General features: G+C 55.4%; 2 protein-coding genes across 2 annotated transcripts; both read right to left on the bottom strand.

Annotated features, from left to right (window-relative positions):
- Positions 1-4,430: 4,430 nt before the first annotated feature.
- MRM1 (mitochondrial rRNA methyltransferase 1) lies at positions 4,431-9,085 on the bottom strand. Its single transcript, XM_045836812.1, has 5 exons — positions 8,304-9,085; positions 8,011-8,104; positions 5,522-5,654; positions 5,302-5,421; positions 4,431-5,093 (listed from the first exon to the last, which is right to left on the bottom strand). Exons 1-5 carry the CDS (start codon positions 8,882-8,884, stop codon positions 4,921-4,923), a joined length of 1,101 nt encoding a protein of 366 aa, XP_045692768.1. The 5' UTR covers positions 8,885-9,085; the 3' UTR covers positions 4,431-4,920.
- An 819-nt stretch (positions 9,086-9,904) lies between these two features.
- DHRS11 (dehydrogenase/reductase 11) lies at positions 9,905-17,644 on the bottom strand. Its single transcript, XM_045836803.1, has 7 exons — positions 17,311-17,644; positions 14,341-14,550; positions 12,508-12,602; positions 11,716-11,845; positions 10,958-11,050; positions 10,687-10,752; positions 9,905-10,561 (listed from the first exon to the last, which is right to left on the bottom strand). The coding sequence occupies exons 1-7, from the start codon at positions 17,440-17,442 to the stop codon at positions 10,520-10,522; spliced, it is 768 nt and encodes a 255-aa protein (XP_045692759.1). The 5' UTR covers positions 17,443-17,644; the 3' UTR covers positions 9,905-10,519.
- Between the last annotated feature and the right edge of the window lie 416 nt (positions 17,645-18,060).

Below are 18,060 nucleotides of genomic sequence, written 5' to 3'. Positions count from 1 at the left end.
CAGCCTGAGGTAGAGCCAATGTTTGGACTCAGATTGTCCAACTCAGAAGTCTGTGTTCTTCATGCTTTTGCTTCTGTGCCTGTGACGGGGGCCCGCCAAAGTCCTCAGCAGGGAGGTGGGTGGGGTGGAAATGTCCTCACCCGGGGACACGCATGCGTGCATGTGTGTGTGTGTGTGTGTGTGTGTGTGTGTGAGAGAGAGAGAGAGAGAGAGAGGCCCAGGCTGCCCCTGGCATGGCGAGTGCAGGGAGCACGCCCAGCCCACGGTGGGAAGAAGGAGCAGCAGAGTCCTAGCACTGGCACCAGATGCACAGTCTCCCTGTGTGTCCTTTCCACACGTGTGCAGTGAGTGGGGCAGGGGCTCCGGGGAGGAACCTCCAGCTCTGAGCGCAGCCCTGTGTTTGTAAACATCATTAATCAGGGATTAGCAGATGGGCATGCTAATTGCACCTGTGGAAGACCGAGACCTCAGGGTTGATTACATTTACAAACTGGGAGGGCCCCCTGGTGCCTGGGCCTTCAGGAGTGTGTGCACGAGGGGGAGGGAGTGTCTGGTTTAGGACCCCTGCCTGGGGCTGGAAGCTGGCAATGCGGCCTGTTCCCCCAAAAGATTCCAGCCCTAGGGGGAAGCAGGGGCACTGGCCACAATCTGGCTGCTCTGGAAATACCAAGGCAGCCACCGACCCTTCTGAGACCCTTTCCCTCCTGGCTGTGGAGGCCCCACAAAGGAGGACACTGCACAGGTCATTTCCACCCCCTTCCCTCCCCAGCTAGCTCCAGTGGCTCTCACGGGCGAATCATTGCATGTTGCCGCTGAAAGGGGCCCTGGCGGCGGGGGGAGTTGAAGCCAGGTTGGCAGGAGAGCAGAGCCCAGTGCCCTGACCCCTAGGTCTGCCCCTGGGTGCTGTGGGAACGAACAGCTGCTGCCCTCCAGCACCAGCTGAGGGCTTCACGTACGAGGTCTCACTTACTCTGCACCACGGTCCTGGGAAGTGGACACTATGGTCACCCCCATTTTATTTATTTATTTATTTATCTATTACTTTATTGATCTCCTCGCCTGAGGACATTTTTTCCCCATTGCTTTTCAGAGAGAGGAAAGAAGAAACATCCATTTGAAACAGAAGCACTGACTGGTTGCCTCCAGTATGCACCCAGACCGGGGATGATGCCCGAAACCTAGGTATAGGCCCTGACCGGGAATCGAACCCTAGACCCTTCATCTATGGGTTGTGCTGTCTACACTGGCCAGTGCAGTTATCCACATTTCATAGATGAGGAAAACAAGACTTGGGAAAGTTAAGGGACATGCTCCCACTGACACCATCAGGAGGCACAGAGCTGCAACTCAAAGCAAACTGCCTGGCAGCCCGGGCCATGCTCTTCCCCACCATTGTTCCTGCCCCTTGGCTCCACCCCACCCTGCCCCACAGGGCAAGGAGCCCCACCCAGCACCCTCACACCCTCAGTCACAGCCACCGGAGCTCCTGTGCACTTGACCACACGCGGCGAACGGTGTCTGTGTGTCAGGCACCAGAGGCCACTCCAAGGAGAGTCAGACCTCGTCCTGGGCATCAGGTGCTGTTTGTCTTGGGAATGCCTGGTCTGCAGCCACAGGCCAGTGTGTGCACAGCAGGTAATCACAGCCCAGTTCCCTGTGGTTCGGGTGGACCTGTCTTCCCGGAGGCCAGTGGCTGCCCAGCGGGTGAAGCAGGGAGGAGCCGCCTGTGCCTGGCTCTTAGCCCAGGAGAGTGGCCCCTCCAGATGGCCCAGACCACAGGGACCCATAAGGCTGATGAATAGCACGCCCGCAGCAGGTCAGACAGGGTTCCAGACACCGCAGAGGAGTCCCTGGGCAGCAGAGGGGGCTCTGGACCCCGAGGTCCTCAACCCGATCGCTAGTTTCCATGCTGGGTTTGATCCCAGAGAGCTGAGCTCGATTCTGTGCCCCTGTGTGGGAGGGGCTCCAGGACACCGGAGTTTATTTTCACCAAGTCTGTTCGTCTGGGTTCTCCAGAGAAACAGAACCAATAGGAGAGAGACACACACACATATACATACGTACATACTTACCTACTTCCTTATGTATCTGTTACGGAGAACTGGCCCATGTGACCATGGAGGCTGGCACCCCAAGTGCTGCAGGCTGCCTATGCATGCGGGCGGCCGGTAATGTCATTCCCTTCGGAAGGCCAGCAGGCTCAAGCCCCACAAAAGCCCAGGTTTCCATTCCAAAAGACTGGGAGAATTCTCTCGTGCTCGCGGGAGGGTCAGGCTGTCGTCCTACACAGGCCTTGAACTGACTGAATGAGGCCCATGCACGTCAGAGAGGGCAACCTGCTTTACTCGGTCTACCAGTTTAAATGTTCACCTCGCCCGAAATCGCCCTCACAGACACACCCAGAATGCGTGACCAAATACTGGGCTGCGGCGCCCAGTCCCACTGACACAGAATAGGTCTGCCGCTGTGCGCCCGTCCCGGGTGCACCGTTCTTCGGTTTACAGGACATGTTCACTGACACGCTGTCACCTCACTTTCCAACTTCTCTGCTGGGGAGGGGGCAGCCGGAGCAGGCGCCGCGGCACAGTCCCTGTTTTACAGGGGCGGGGACTGAGAAGTCCTCTGGTAGGAAGCCCACGGAGCCAGGGCTGGAGCCAGCACCTTCTAAAGGGACAGGTGAACGACACGTGCTTTCAGACATGCGCTTGAAAGCATGGGTGTGATCTGGAGGGTTTCTTGGACACGAGTGGGTGGCTGGGAGGCCAGTGATTCTCAAACGAGGCCGCACACCGGCATCGACGGGGAGCTGTGAGAAATGCCCGTACCTGGCTCCTGCCTCGGAGATTCTGATTTCGCCGGCCCGGGGCCTCCAGGCATCTGGGATATTAAAAGCTATCCCCACTCCCTGACCCTGACTCTAGGGTGCAGCCAAGGTTCAAAACCACAGTGGGCTCTTGGCCAAGGATGCGACAGGGATGGGGAAAGTGGGGTGGTATGCCCAAGGTTGACACGGGCCAGCGGGGGTCAGACCCTGTGCACCAGGTGGGGGGACAGGCAGTGCAAGGGGGGCCAATGAGGTGGTGACCTAGAGTCAACAAAGGGGTTTCTTGCTCTCTTGGGAGGATAAACTTTGACTTTAAAGCAATCTTAGGCCCTTTTTAAGCGAATTGAAATGTCCTTCTAAATTGGCATCTGCATTAGAATTCCAAGTCCAGTCTACAGAGGAAGAGTGGTACTACTCACTGAGCACCTACTATACATGCGGCACTGGGTTCCCAGCGTCCTGTGTCCTCCCCGCACCCCCGAAAGATAGGGTTGTCCCCCTTTACCGAGGAGGGGCCTGAGGCTCAGGCACGTAAGGATCTTGCCCAAGGCCGCACAGCAATCGGGATTTGAACTTGGAGTTGCTGTCCTCCAGACCCACACTCCAGAGCAGTGGTGTTCAATTAGGGGTGACTTTGTCTCCCCCGGGGACATCTGGCAATGTCTGGAGAGATTTTTGGTTGTCACAGCTAGGGGAAGGGGGTGCGACCAGCATCCAGGGGTAGAGGCCAGGGATACTGATAAACATCCTACGATGCACAGGACGGCCCCCACCACAGAGAATTACCTGGCCCAGGGTGTCGATGCCGCTGAGACCGACAAACCCTGCTCCAGTGGTTCTCAGCCTGGGCTGCACGTGGGAACCATGGGGGTTGGCAGGAGTTCCAAATCCTGATGTGCGGGCTGCACCCCGACCAATCATGTCACACTCGGGGTGGGTCCCAGTGTGGGCTGTTTCCCAAAGCCTTCTGGGGGGTTCCCACGTGCAGCCCAGCCTGCTCTGGACTACTGCACTGGGGGCCTCCACTCCACTGTGGGACCCTGGGCAGCACCACGTGGGTCTGGATGATACAACAACCAGCAACCCAGCCCTCGCCCCTCCAGGGGTCAAAAGCCAGGTTTCACTGGTTCCTTGCAAGTAGGTGGACTGACTGATGACTCACCAACCAGGGGGACTGGAGGGCCAGTGGGGTGGGGGGTGTTTGCTAATCTTTCCCTTGTCTCTCGGGGGCCACAGCCTGGAATGTGGCCAGCTGGCTGCAGGAGCGTTCTGAAGAGGCTGTGGACCGAAGAGCGAGGCTGCCACCTCATGGAGGAATCAAAGAGGATGGCCCGCTGGTTGAGTGCCTGCTGGATACCAGGTGATGCTTTGTTTTGTTTTGCTTTTCAGATTTTATTTATTTATTTTTAGAAAGAGGGGAAGGGAGGGAGAAAGAGAGAGTGAGAAACATTGATGTGTGAGAGATACATCGATCAATCAGTTGCCTCTCTTAAGTGCCCCAACCAGGGACCCAACCTGCGACCCAGGAAATGTGCCCTGATGGGGAGTTGGACCAGCGACCTTTCACTTTGTGGGACGACACTCCAACCACTGAGCCACACCAATCTGGGCACCAGGTGTTTTATTTGAGCCTCACAACAGCCCCGAGAAGGAGGTGCCAGCAAGGGCCCTGAGGGACATAGAGATGAAGCCACATGCCAGAGGCCGAGCTGGGGCAGGGTCTGGCCCACAGGAGGCCCCGGCCTCCCTCTCCATCCTCACGCTGGCTCAGGGGAATAGAGAGGACCCCTGGACAGAGCTGCCTGGTTCCCTTCTGACGTTTAAACTTCCCTCCTTGCCCAGGCAGGACCTGGGTGGAAGCAGACCCTCTGAACTAGCACGTCCTAGAAATGAACGGGCTACCATCTCCAGCTGCAAGTCCAAACCCAAAACAGGAAACTGAACTTCCTTCGGCCTCCACCACAAAACTCCCTGCTTTGCAAGCCAGAGATTAATAAACAGAGCCTGGCTGCACACCAGGCAGGAGACCCAGCACCTCTGAAGGCACGGCAGTCTGTTCCTGCCCTCCGGCACGCACACGTTTCCGTCGGTCCAAGTCAGTCCCCGCCTTGCCTCACTTTTTCTAGTCCTGAGGACTGTCCCGGGTCCTGAGCTACTCTGGGCCCTTCGGCCATAGCTGAGGACTCCTGGGGGCCTTGGAGAAGTTGCCCTCTCTTCCCTTCTTCAGGAATACCCTTCCTCTGGCTGCAAATGGAGTGAAGAAGAATTCCTGCCAAGACAGAATGACACAGGGAAGAGATCTGAGGGGAGGAAGGATCCTGTGCCAGGCACTCCCTCATTTCATCCTCAAAAGGATGCATTTTCCACGTTTGGCACAGAACGCAATGGAGACACAGAATGATTGAGAAACTTGTTTAGGATGAAACAGCCACACAAGTGTGATCGGAGGGAGGGAAGTAAGGGGAGAGTAGACCCACCTGCAGCCACGGAGACATTCAAGGACTCCAGCCCGGGAGGCAGCTGCCGGCCAGGCAGGATGGTGAGGAGGAGCTGGCAGGAGGCCTGAACCTCCGGGGACAGGCCAGAGCCCTCATTCCCTGCAGGACACAGGCCAGAGGATTAGGGACGCCACGGCTGGACGTGCAGGCGCTCAGGAAGCGCACGTCTGACCACAGAAAAGCAGGGACATCTACCTACCCAGCACTAGCAGAGTAGGCCGGTCCCAGAGGAACTCCAGGCAGCTGGTGATGGGGACCCCAGAGGACGGGGAGATCTCGGGCCCGGGGCAGCCCACCGTGCCAGCCACAAGCCAGCCCTGCCGCGCTCTGGCCTGAGAGGGAAAAGAAGAACTCATACTCCAGCTCAGCAAACCTTCATCAGAGCCCTGGCCAGGGCAGGCCCACCGTTGCCCATATGCAGGTGGGGCAAAAGTAGGTTTACAGTTGTAAGACTACAAAAGAGTTTATTCTTGTGTTATTATTTATTATTGTTAGTTCCCATATACATAACTGTAAGCCTACTTTTGCCTGACCCTGTGTTCACTCCCTCACTGAGCCATTTGAGTCAGTCACGTTATTAAGCACCTGGAATAGGTGGGTTCTGTTCTAGGCACTGAAGACAAGGCAGTGAGCAAAAGAGACCAAAATCGCAGCCTGGTGGAAGGGTGCTCTGGGAGGGCCTCGCTGAAGTGACTTTGAGTGTGGTCCACAAGGAGACGAGGAAGTACTGTGTAGACAGCTGGGGAAGAATATTCTAGGCCGGGATCAGTAAGTGCAAAGGCTAAGAAGTGGCTGCTTACCTGGTGTTGTGAGAAACAGCAGGACAGAGAGGTGGCCAGTGGGAAGGGGGCCATTGAGACAGGAGAGGGAGCAAAGGGTTACTTAAGGTAGAACCTCAAAGGGCACCAGAAGGACTTTGGCTTATACTCTGAGAGAAATGCAAAGGCTTTGAAAGGTTCTGAGCAGAAAAGTAACAGGGTCTCTCTCTGCTTGCTGTGTTGAGAGCCAATCACAGAAGCAAGACCAGTTAGGAAGTTTCCACAATAACACAGGCAAGAGATGGTGGTGGCTTGGACCAGAGTGGTAGCTGTAGAGACAGTAAGATTTGGTGAGAGCCCTGGCTGGTGTGGCTCAGTGGATTGAGCCACACCAGCCGGTTACAGTTTTGATTCCCAGTCAGGCCACATGCCTGGGTTGCAGGCCAGGTCCCTAGTAGGGGGCGCATGAGAAGCAACCAACATTGATGTTTCTCTCCCTTTCTCCCCCCTCCCTTTCCCTCTGTCTAAAAATAAATAAATAAAATCTTAAAGAAAAAAAAAAAAGAAAAGAAATGGTGAGAATATGGAAACAACCTTATGGTAAGACCGAAAGGACACACTGACAGATGGAAATGGGTGTGAGAGCAGGAAGAATCAAGGAAGATTCGAGGTTTCTGGCCTGACCAGCTGAGACGACAGAGGTGCCACAGGTTGAGCTGGGTCTGCAGAAGGAACAGGTGCTTGGCTATGGAAATGTTCAGTTCAGTTTGAAATGCCAAGCAAAAGAGAGCTTTAAAAAAACTGAGATGCTTTTATTTATTCATACTAGAATCACTCTGGGTTGAGGACATTTAGCATCTTTGTAAAATCCCATCAACTACAATTTACCTTGCTTTTTTGACAACAGTGTTGCTAGGTTTGGGTTTTTGTTTTTTTTTAAGATTTCATTTATTTACTTTAGAGAGAGGAGAAGAGAGGGAGAAAGAGAAGCAGAGAAACATCAGTGTGTGAGAGATACATGACTGGTTGCCTCTCACACGCCCCCAACTGGGGACATGGCCTGCAACTCAGGCACATACCCTAACTGGGAATCCAAGCAGCAGCCTCTCCGTAGGCAGGCCGAACTCAATCCACTGAACCAAACCGGGAAGGGCCAGTGTTGCTAGTTGTTTTAAAAGAAAGCTGTTGAAAAGGTAACTAGATGTATGAATCTGTGTTTTAGGAGCAAGATCTAGGCTAGAATATACATTTTTGAGGCATTCAAATATAGATGCTACTTAAAGCCATGAGAGCAGATGAGACCCACCCACCTCCCCCTCAAAAAAAAAAAAAAAAGTATATGTGACAAAGAGATCCCAGTACTGAAACTTGGGCGAGTCAGGGGAGCTGCCAAATGCAGGGCAATACTGCCCTCTTGTGCCCAGCAAGAAAAGCACAGCCCAGGGGTTTTTCTAATATTTGCCCCCCAAATTTGTTGTTGTTGTTGTTTTTGAGGAGGGGGCATTGTTTTGTGTGTATAAGAGGGAAGAAGGGAAAGGCATAAACTAGTCCTTACTCAATGAGCCTTTCAAGCTGTGCCCCTACTGGAGGAACCCAGGACACCCATCCAGCAGCTCCTCCCAGCTAAGCACTTACTGAAGACCTATTGGGTAGGTAACGAGGCACTGGGGTAGACTCGCAGCAGGGGCAACAAGGTATGCTTGGGGAAGGAGTGCAGTAAAGCGGATGGTGCTAGGAGTCTCTAACTTCAGATTCTGCTCCACTTGTGCCTTCTCCCTTCCCAAAGGGATTTAGAGAGACACACAAAGTGATGTCAGCATGTTCTTTTCTCCCCTGTCCTCCCTCAGTGGCAGGCTAAGTGCCCTGAAAGGATGAGCTTGGCTCATTTCCGCTCCTTTACGAACTCCGCCCCCACACCCCAGATCCTTACCTGTAAAAAATTGTCCAGGTCATCAGTGAAGAAGACGTCCATCACCTCCATAGCCCCCGCGCTGGCCTTGCTGACTACTGGAGTGAGTGGGCAGCTGCAAAATTACCCCATGCCCCGTATAAAGCTGTGTAATCTCAAACCCAGTGCCCTACCCTACCCTGGGCCCTAAGGGTTAGGAATGAGAATTCTGGCGATAGGGAGGCTTCACTGAGGGATCACCAAAGGGTCAAGGTGCTTAGGAACTCGGTTGTGCCTAAAAATGGGAGCACATGGGAAATAAGGAATGTCCGTGCCTGTTTCTCCGGCTGGTGATGACTTTATCCACGCCAAGGAAATGAGCAGAGCGCAGCACCGCCCCAAGGTTCCGAGGATCCTGGAGCCCCTCGAGCACGAGCCACAGCTGCTGGGGGTCATCTCCTGGCCTGGCCTCCCCAGCCTCCATCCAGGGCCGGGGCCGCAGTGGGCTCACCTCCATGCAGACGCCCTGGTGGACCTGGTGGCGGCACAGGGCGTCCAGCTTCTGTCGTCTGGGCCGTAGAACTGGAATGTCCCGTGCTTCAGCCAGGCGGAGCAGCTCGGCACGCTCTCCTTGCAGCCCGGACCTGCCGGCCTGGAGCAAGAGCCGGGCCACCCGGCGGCGGGATGCCCGCAGAGCCAGAAGACACGGGGACAGGCCAAACAGAAGTTCCAGACCGCTGGAGGACCGCGGGGTAGGCGCCAGGTCATCCAGCAGCAGGCGCCGTAGTTCCTCTCCACCCGGCCTCTCCCCACGCCAAGTCGTTTGGGAGAAATGACGTGCGAGGTGACCGGAGCAACGCCAGGTCGTGCCCCCAAGCGCCGACAGCAGCGCCATGGTCGATAACCGCTGCAGCATTCTCAGGAGCTGTCACTCCAGACCAGGCCTGCGGCCAGGCCCGATCACAGGTTAAGGGGCCTCCATGGTTGCACCTACCCCGCCTCCTCAGACAGAGAAACGAACAGCCCAGTCTCCTAGCTCAAAAATTGTCCAAAACCAAGTAGCCCAACCGAGACAGCCCCCTCCCGTCTCCCCACGTGGGGTACTCCGCTTCCGGGTTCGTGCGACCCCGCCCCCTGCCCAGTGATGCACTGCGCACGCTCGGCTGCCAGGCCGTCTCTACAGCACCACCTGCAGGGCGGGTTAAGCAGCGACCTCCACCACACTGCGGCCGGAGGAAGGCAATGATCAGCGCCTAGCTGACCATGCTACAGGATCCATTCTGCGCCCTTAGAGGTCCCGGGAGGCTGAAGCGTGGCATTTACCCAGGCACCAGCAAAGAACATTTGAAGGGGAGGTGTTCCACCAGGTCAGTCGTGGTGCTTTCCTCCCCACTGGAAGCTGGTGGTTTTCCTCAGAAGCTTCTCCTGCATCCAGGCCCTCCTCTGCACTTCCACTGCCTTCTCAAATCCTCAACACCAGTTATCAGGACCCAGCAATAACTTCCTATCCTGTGGCGGCTGGTTCTCTAAGTGACAGCTCTGTGCCTGTCCGGCACCTGCTGACAAGCCAATGGATGTCCTTGGCCCACAGGTAATGGCCAAACTCCCTTGTCAGCACCCAAACCCCCAGGGATCCAAGCTTCCCAGCCCCACCTCTCTCCCACACCAAGTTCTGTTCCCACAGAAGAGTTTCCACAACACTGCATGCTCTTTCAGGCCTCTGGGCCTTGCATATCTCCTCTCCTTTCCTGGCTGGCAAACTCCTACCCATTTTCAAGACTCAACCCAAAACCATACCTGCTACCTAAGGTAATCCATACTCCAGGAGTGAGGCTCTAAATTCACCCACTTTCCACTTACTTGGAAGAAAGTGAGACACAACCACCCCTGATCACAGAGAAAGGGGAAGAACAGAAAGACACCCATGAAGCCAAGGTCGGTTGTTGCAGTTTTTCCTTTTTAATTATCACACTGAAATCTACTTGGGAGGCAGGTCCTGGTACTGTGCGGCAGCAGAGTAAGTGATGACACCCCCACCCCCAGGGGCCAAGAAGCCACAACCAGGCTGGAGAACTGGGACAGGGAAGGGAAGGAATGGTGGGGGCAGTGGAGTAGGGAGAGGAGGAAGTGGGAGCCCTCGATAACCACTCAGATAAAAGGTGAGGGGTTCTCTCTGCTGCCTCATCCCTGAGTGACAGCGGGTGGAGTGCAAGAAGAGAGGGGGAAGCCACCCTTTGGCCAAAGTCCCTTCCCCAGGTCAAAGAGAAAAGACCATGGACAGCAAACAAAGGCCAAGGAGGCCAGGAAGGGGACCAAGAATGAGTTAACAGGTAAAACAGTTAGGGACACCACCTCCTCTCCCCAGCCCACTTTTCACATTTGTGGTAGAAACAATCTGACAAGATAAAAAAGACCTCAAACAAAATTTCAAATCCCTGGTTGGGGTGGAGAGAGGAAGTTGAATCCAGGAATCCAGGAATGAACACCTATAATCCAGAGGCTGGAACCAAGGGCGAGAGTTGGGAGGGAAGGAGGAGATCCCCACAGGAAACTAGGTCACCTGCTCTGTGGGCCTCATCTGGATGTCTCCGATCTGCAGAAGGCACAAAGGCTTGAGGCAGCCAGGACACGCTGCCCGGCCCTTTAAGGCTTCCCTGCTCGCCTCCTCTGGGGATGGCTGGGCTTCTCCATGGGGTGGACAGCCAAGGCCAGACTTACCTGGACATGTGGGGGCGTGCTGAGGACATAGAGGACAGCCTCGGCCACATCTTCGGGTTTGAGACACTGAGAGCACCGGGGGAAGGGGAGTTGAGATGAGGACAGAATGGGTGCAAGCTCCCTCCCACCACTGAGGTCCTCTCCAGCACCCACATCCCACCCCAACCCCCCAGGAAGGGCGACAGGCCAGAGAGAAGGATGGGGTCTGAAGGCCAGGGTTCCCGTCCTTCTGCCTTCACTCAGAGTGGCTGCGCCCGGAGGCAGGCCCCACCTTCATGTGTTCATAGGTGGCAGCTGCCTTCTCAGGGTCCTTGTCATGGAGTCTGAAGGCGAACTGTGTCTCCACCACTCCTGGAGAGATGCACTGGGCCGACAGAGAGGGCTCAGGAGCTGAGCTTTGCCCCGCCCCCACCCTAATCAGAGGTCAGGCCTTGGGGAGGTTGGAGGGAAAGGATGGAAGCCACTGGGACCCAGCTTCACAGGGATGGCTGTCCCATGTCCAGCAGCTGCCTCCTCTCTCCAAAGCTGCCACTGGTGATGATCATAATGATATTTACCATCTACAGAGCCCTTGCTATGAGCCAGGCAAATGTTTTACAAAATGTTGTCTCTTAAAAAACCTCATAACCTGATAGATTATCATCATATCTTTTACAAATGAGAAGACTGAGGCTTGGACTGGTTGAGTAAGTTGCCCAAGGTCATTTGGCCTTTAATGGAAGAGTCCAGAGCTCTGGTTTCTAGCCACAGTACACCTGGTTTCCCACAATCCCTTGCTTTCCTTCAGTCTCATCCTACAGAGTTCCATTCAGGCCAGTCCCCTCCCACCTCGAAGTCAGTGAAAGGGGGAAACTCAAGCACTGAGTGGGGCCATGCAAGCAGCAGCAGAGCCCAGGAGCTCTGTGCCCAGCGTGCTCGCAGGGATTCTAAGCAGCACACCCTGAAATATGCCCCCTGTCCAGTATGTGTGGTGGGGTGGAGAGGGCCTGTGCCTATCCCATTCCCACCAGGGCCAGGCCACACCCTCACCGTGGCTCGGATGTGGGTCTGGGCCTCCCGAAGCTCTTGCCTCAGTCCCTCTGTCAGCGCAGTGACGGCATACTTGGTAGCACTATAGAAGTGGGTCACAGACTGGGGTACCACTCGGTGGCCAGACATGCTGGGTAGAGGGAGAGAAGGAGAAAGAAGAGAGTGACGCTCCCGAGAGACCAGCAGTGTCCCCTGATGTCCAGTCAACCTCACCACCTGGATGCTGCAGGGAGGTCTTCTAAAGGGGGCCTCTGGGGGCCATCCTTGCAGCCCACGAATCTAGCTTCTATTATTCAAGCGCCTCCTGAAACCCTACTCTTCTAGAAGTCTTCCCCACACTGACCCCAGAATCCACTCTCTTGGTCATGCAACTGTCAAAAATCTCTCCATTTCATCTGCGCATTCACTGATACGGTTCTATTGGAAGATCTCTGGGGGCGGAGGCCAGGTCTCCCCGCTCAGAGTGGGGCTCCTCGATGATGCTGTGTCGCCTTTGTACCACGAGATGGGATTCATTCCAGGGCCTGAGGAATGGACAACCTCAGTACCGGGAGAGCCCCGAGGCTTCAGCTGCGAAGACAAGGGGCTGAGCGACCCATTCCAGCCGAGTGGGGGCTGGTACTTGACGTACACTACTCCTCCCCTCACTATAACCATGCTAGTGTTAACTGAGTATTAAGTCCCCATTTTATCAAAGAAACAGGTCCAAGGAGGTCAAATGAGCTGCAGCAGATCGCCCAGCTTGGAGGGCGGGCGGTGGTCTGCACTCTAGCCCTCGGCCACCTGTCTCACCTGTTGATGTTAATGATGTGCCCATCATCCACCTTCCGCTCCTGCATGGACTGGTAGGCTTCCCGTGTGCAGATGCTGAGGGCCAGCACGTTCACCTGCAGGCCAGGGAGGGCAATGGAGTGTCTCCAGCTTGGGCCCACCTGAGCAGGTGATGAAGCCAGAGAACCCCTGGGGAATTCCAAAACTGGGTCTAGGTCCTACCAGAAACCAACAGTGGGCCCAGGGTACCTTGCCTTAGGTATCTCTCCCCTAAAGCCACCAGCCCCAGCTGACAGCAGAGGTAGCTTCTCTCCCTGGGTGACCCCCAAGTTCCTGCAAGTGGGAATGGAAGTCCCAGGAACCCTCTGTGCCTTGGCCAGCTCCTCTCGACACAGTAGAACCTCTGCCTTAGAGAACCACCTCCTTTTCTTCCCCTAATACCCTACTCTTCTCTGGGACCGTGCCCCTGGTCTGGCTTTCTCTTAAATAGCCTAAAACAGCTTTTAAAATCTCTCTCCTCAAGCAGATGGTAGCCCCTACCCACCTCACCCAGCTGTTCTCCTCTCCTTTCCTGCCCCCTCCCTTGAGACTACCAGTGAAGAAGGCCTGACCCTCCTCCCTTAAACCTCCGTTCCATCTATAGGACTAGGCACAGAGACTCTTAAGAGGGTGGGGTAACTTGGCACAGGAAGGCAGGGGACCTCCCAAGGGCACAGGCATCCTGCCTTCCTTGGCCCCTCCCCGCCCACTCCAGCAGAGGTGACTGCAAGTACCCACCCTTCAAGGGACAGAGACCTGAAGAAGTGGCTCTGCTCAAAAGCTCCTGCCCAGCTCCACCCCTTAGCTTTCCCCAGGGGAAACAGCAGAGATAAAGCCTTCAGCAGGTCCTCGGGTCTCGCCTCTCCAGAAGAGAGGGGCCCAGCTGGGAGATCAGATGCTTCTCTTTATCAGGTGTCAGAGCCAGGCATCAGGACAGAACACTCTTGGAGTGAGCCTGCCTCTGCATTCACGAGGACATCGGAGGCTTTCAGCCCTGTTTCTGGCCCTTTTAGTAATGTGGGTTGGTGGGGCAGAGAACTCAGCTGCTAAGGACAGAAGAAGTTGGAGAAACAGATCCCTTGGGGTCAGGGGAGTCAATCTCCTATTCCTGGGGGTTTGGGGGAGCGGAGAAGATGCCTCAGGGATGATCCTAATAGAATTCCCAGCTGAAAGGGGCCTTAGGGATTTAATACAAGTCCCTCGCTTTGTAGATGGGCAAGCTGAGATCCTGCTGCAAGTGAGGATCACAACTCCAATCTCCCAGAAAGCTGTGTGCAGGCAGGAAGACTGCTCTCTTTCCGCTTTCATTGTTTCAATGTTCACTGTTCATTTTCGGGCCCAAGCACCCATTAGGTACTGAAGCTACCGTGAGCAGATATGAAAAGAATTGTGGGGGAAAAGACACATCCCATTTACACACTGCTGTCAACTTCTCGGAATACTCTCATACCCCAACTTGCCCCCTAATTAAGAGTATAGAAGTTGAAAACCCATGTCCTGCAGGCTGTGTTTGGGCCACATGTCGTTTTAAAGCATTTTAAATTCATTTCCAACATGCATTGGAACATGTAAAGCCTAGGCTTTAAGAACTACTATGCCCAGGGGCTCAAAGGAAAGAAGAATGGAAAAGATATGGCCATTCACCCACTCACTATCCCTGCGGTAGGGAAAGAAGCAAGGATTCAGTCACGGTGCCCCAGGTAGAGACCCAAAGCTCCCTCTTGCCAGATGTCCCATCCAGAGCAGTGCTCTGGTCCATGAACCCCTGGCTCCCTGCTGTCCTCCCAGCCCCCATGCCAGGTCCTCAGCCCTTACGTTGAACATGTCCTTCCAACCGCTGGTGCTGCCTGAGAGCAGGGTGTCGGGCCGGGCCAAGCCAGCATTGTTGATGCAGATGTCCACGCCCTTGTGCTGAGAGCGGACAGCCGAGAACATGGAGAGGATGTCCTCTTCATTTGACAGGTCGCATCTGTAGGGGATCAAAGTCCCGGGGTAGCCTGCACTCTTACATTCAGCAGCCAGCTCCTATGAAACCCAACAGGGATCTAACTGGGGTGGGCTGCTCACTCCCACACCCCCCAGCCAGAGACAACCTCCCTCTGCTGTCACCAGTGATGCAACTCCCTCCTTTGGGGGGTCACCTTTTGATCGCATTGATGTTGGGACTGCCCCATCCCCACAGCTTGTTTTCTTTGGTCAAAGTCCAGGGGATGAGAGCACCCCCCAAGTGAGGGAGGGGAAAGCTGAGATCATCAATGGAGGAACTTCACTGATAAACCAATAAATTGGAGTCTTCAATTCTAAGGAGAAAGAAGGGCTGGAACTCTGAGGGGGCCAAAGAAGGGAGCCGAGGATCCTGGGAGTGGAGTGAGATTTCTTTTCTGCCTCTCCCTCCATAGGAAAACCTCCTCTGCTCATAGGTAAGATGCACCTCGCACCCCACCCCATTCTTCTGGCGCCACTGAGAGCCACTGCACTGGTGATGCCAGGGCTTCAGTCTCTGCTCTCCCATCACCTCATCCAGAAGGGCTTATATCTGAACCATCACCTACCCCCCACAAATTGCATCCAGTGGCTCAGAGTTCTCTCTCTCTCACACACACGCACACACACACTTCAATTGAGCCCAGTTGCCAATTTCCCTTTGCCCTACCTACAGGAAATGTCAGGAAGTCAGAACAGATTCTTTCTGTCCCATGGGGCATCACCTCCACCCCAGAGTTTCTCTGGAGACTGTGAGGCAGGTGGCAGGTGACACTGGCACCCCTGTGCACTGCCAGGCCCCTTGACACACTGAGAAGCCCTGAGAGAGAGAAAGACGTGAGAAAGCAGAGCCGCTGAGAGATGGCTGTGAGGAGAGCTGACATTCAGAAGCAGGAAGAAACAAGCTATGTGGCCTTGGAGGCCAGTGACTGAGCACCTGAGTCTCCTGAAGGTGATTATGTGCAAGTATGAGAGGGAGGGGGGTGTAGGGCATGGGATGTGGGGTGCCCTAGAGGGAAGCCAGCTTGGCCAGCTGCTCTGGCCTGCAGTGTCCCTCCCCTCGAACCAAGCTGGGAATAAATGGCTGGATCAGGTGAGCTAGGAAATTCTTTTCTGCTTCAACTTTCCAAGTTTAAAATGTATAGTCAGTCCTCTGGGACTCAGAAGCGCCCCCTTCACCCAGTTTTACCTACTCACGACCACCTCAGGAAACAGGGCTTCTCTCTATAGGAGGCCAGAACTCAGAGCTGTTTTAATATCAACCAGTCCATCAATAAAAGCAGACTGTGGGCAAGGAAACCTGGAATTCTCCCCACATGGCTGACAACTTATCCCTTCCTCCTACAGATTCAAAGTCCCTACAGGAAAGCCAAAACAGAGGGCCTGAGAGTATATTTCTCCCTGTCACTGCCTTCTCATTGTCTCACCCATCCTCCTCATCGGTCCTCAAAAATGACCTCACATCATGTCAGTGCCCTCACAACGAAGGCATTCTCCCCTCATTAAAGGAGTCATCATGTGGCTAAGTGATGAGCTTGGGGATTCTCCTTGGAGCTCAGGGACCCCCTTTCCTGGTTAGTTCGGGGCGGGGGAGTAGGAAGAGAAGGTGAGAGTATCTTTAGAATTAGGGAATCCAGCCATCTTATCCCTGACCCAGTCCTCTAGGCTCCAAGGCTCCTGAGCTCCAGGAGGAAGGGAGGGGCAGAGTGGGGTAGTGGTATGACCAGGTGACCTTGAGACTATCTAGGAGGCAAAAAAGTACACCTGCAGTCAGCAGCAGGGGAGGGGATGGCCCTCCTTCTTGTACACCTTCTCCCTCTGCCCCTACACAAGACCTCTTTACCCCTTCCCTGCCTGGGGCATTGAGCAACCGTGGAGATAATGCTGGGCAGCCAGGCACTAGCCCAAACCCTGAGAGTGATCTTGCTGGGCAAATCCAATGAACTGAGTGAAATTTCTCCTCTTCTTCATCCATGCTCCAACATGGCCAGTTTCATTTCATTTGTCTCTGAGCTCCTGTTGTTCGCAACTCTGCTCCCAACCCCACCTTCTTTAACAGAAAAACCAGGATTCCCAGTCGCTCTGTCCCCTCAAGGGCTCACATGATCAGTGCCTTACTTCACCTACCCAGTCCCACCCAGGACAGTGCAGCTGGAGAAAGGTCTACCTGTGAATATCCCATTGTCAGTCCTTTGTGCCCATTGGGCAGAGTTAAATCTCAGGTTTGGGGGAGGAAGGTAGCCATTTCCCCCCCAGAAAAGCTCTACTCCTACCTCAACCCCAACCTCAAACCAGGGTGAAAAATGACCACCAAAACCTCTGGCTCGTGCTCATCTGGCTGGCCTGCCACTTCGCTTGGCTTTGTTGGCTGTCTGGAGTCCAGAGGAAGCAATCCAGTAGCTAACAGCTACTGAGACCAGAAAGCGTTCTTTCCGTCTCCCTGGCTGCCTAGCTAGCCCCTGATCTCTGGTTCCCCTTTCCTCAGCCTACCTGAGCAGGCAGGTGGGAGACAGAAAGAAGCCAGAGCCAGAGACTTGGTACAATGAGGTAGGGGCTGTCAGGAGAAAAGGCTCCTTAAAACATGAGACTTGAAAAAGCGAAGCTAGAGGCCTCCCCTACTATGCATTCACACCTCCGATCTCTAATCCCGTTGTAAATGGCCCTGGGGTGGCTGTCTAGCAAGGGCAGCGGCACTGCCTGACTCAGTCCACTCCCCGTTCCTCACTCCTCCGTCTGGGCCCTACCCCGACGGAAACGACGGCTCCCGCCTACCAGAGCGGCCAGCTCTCGGCCAGGCCTTACCTCTATGTTGTCCACGGTGCGGGCACAACCCACCACCTTCAGTCCCTGCTGGACCAGGGCCCGAGCCACGGCCGCACCGATGCCCGCTGAGGCCCCTGTCACGAGCGCCAGCCGATCACGCCACCGCTCCATGCCGGCTCTGGCCACGGTCCCGAGACGCCCGCCCGCCTCGCTCCTCGAGCTGGGCACTAGGATAGCGGAGCTCCGACCCAGGTCGCAGGGGCTTGGCCGCTCTCTCACCGCCCTGGCAGCCTCCGCCGCCCGGCCCCCTTCGGAGCCGCGCCTGGGCCCGCCTCCAACCTGGCCGGCCTGCGGCCGAGACTCCACCCTCCTATCCTCGGTGAGCCGCGACATCCTGCCGGAGGGCGGTGGCAGGCAGGCAGTCCCGCCCACTGCGCCGGCTACGCGCACATGCCCCGCCCCTTCCGGCTCCGCCTCGCCCCCCGGGGCGGAGGAACTGTTCTTTCAGTGCTGTCAGGCGGCGCCGGAGGGTCCTGGGGACTTGGGGTCCTCCTTCCTTAGTAAACTCTTCCCTTTGGGGCAGGAACTCGGTGTTTAGGAGGGGTTTGTTTCAGGGCCGAGGGTGGACGTACCTTCGCCTTTTGCTCAGTAGCCCTTTCCTGTTCCTGACCCAAGGCTAGGAAGGGAAATTAAGGGCACTTAAGGTGACTCCAACGCCCTCCTAAACCAACTGATGGCTGACGGGAAGGATTCAGCCCAAAGACTGGTGTGACCTTGGGACCGAAGGTA

Source organism: Phyllostomus hastatus, unplaced genomic scaffold (assembly GCF_019186645.2).
Source record: "Phyllostomus hastatus isolate PE091 unplaced genomic scaffold, TTU_PhHast_1.1 phas_contig_210, whole genome shotgun sequence".
Classification (NCBI taxonomy): Eukaryota; Metazoa; Chordata; class Mammalia; order Chiroptera; family Phyllostomidae; genus Phyllostomus; species Phyllostomus hastatus.
This window is presented reverse-complemented; position numbering and strand designations above follow the sequence as displayed.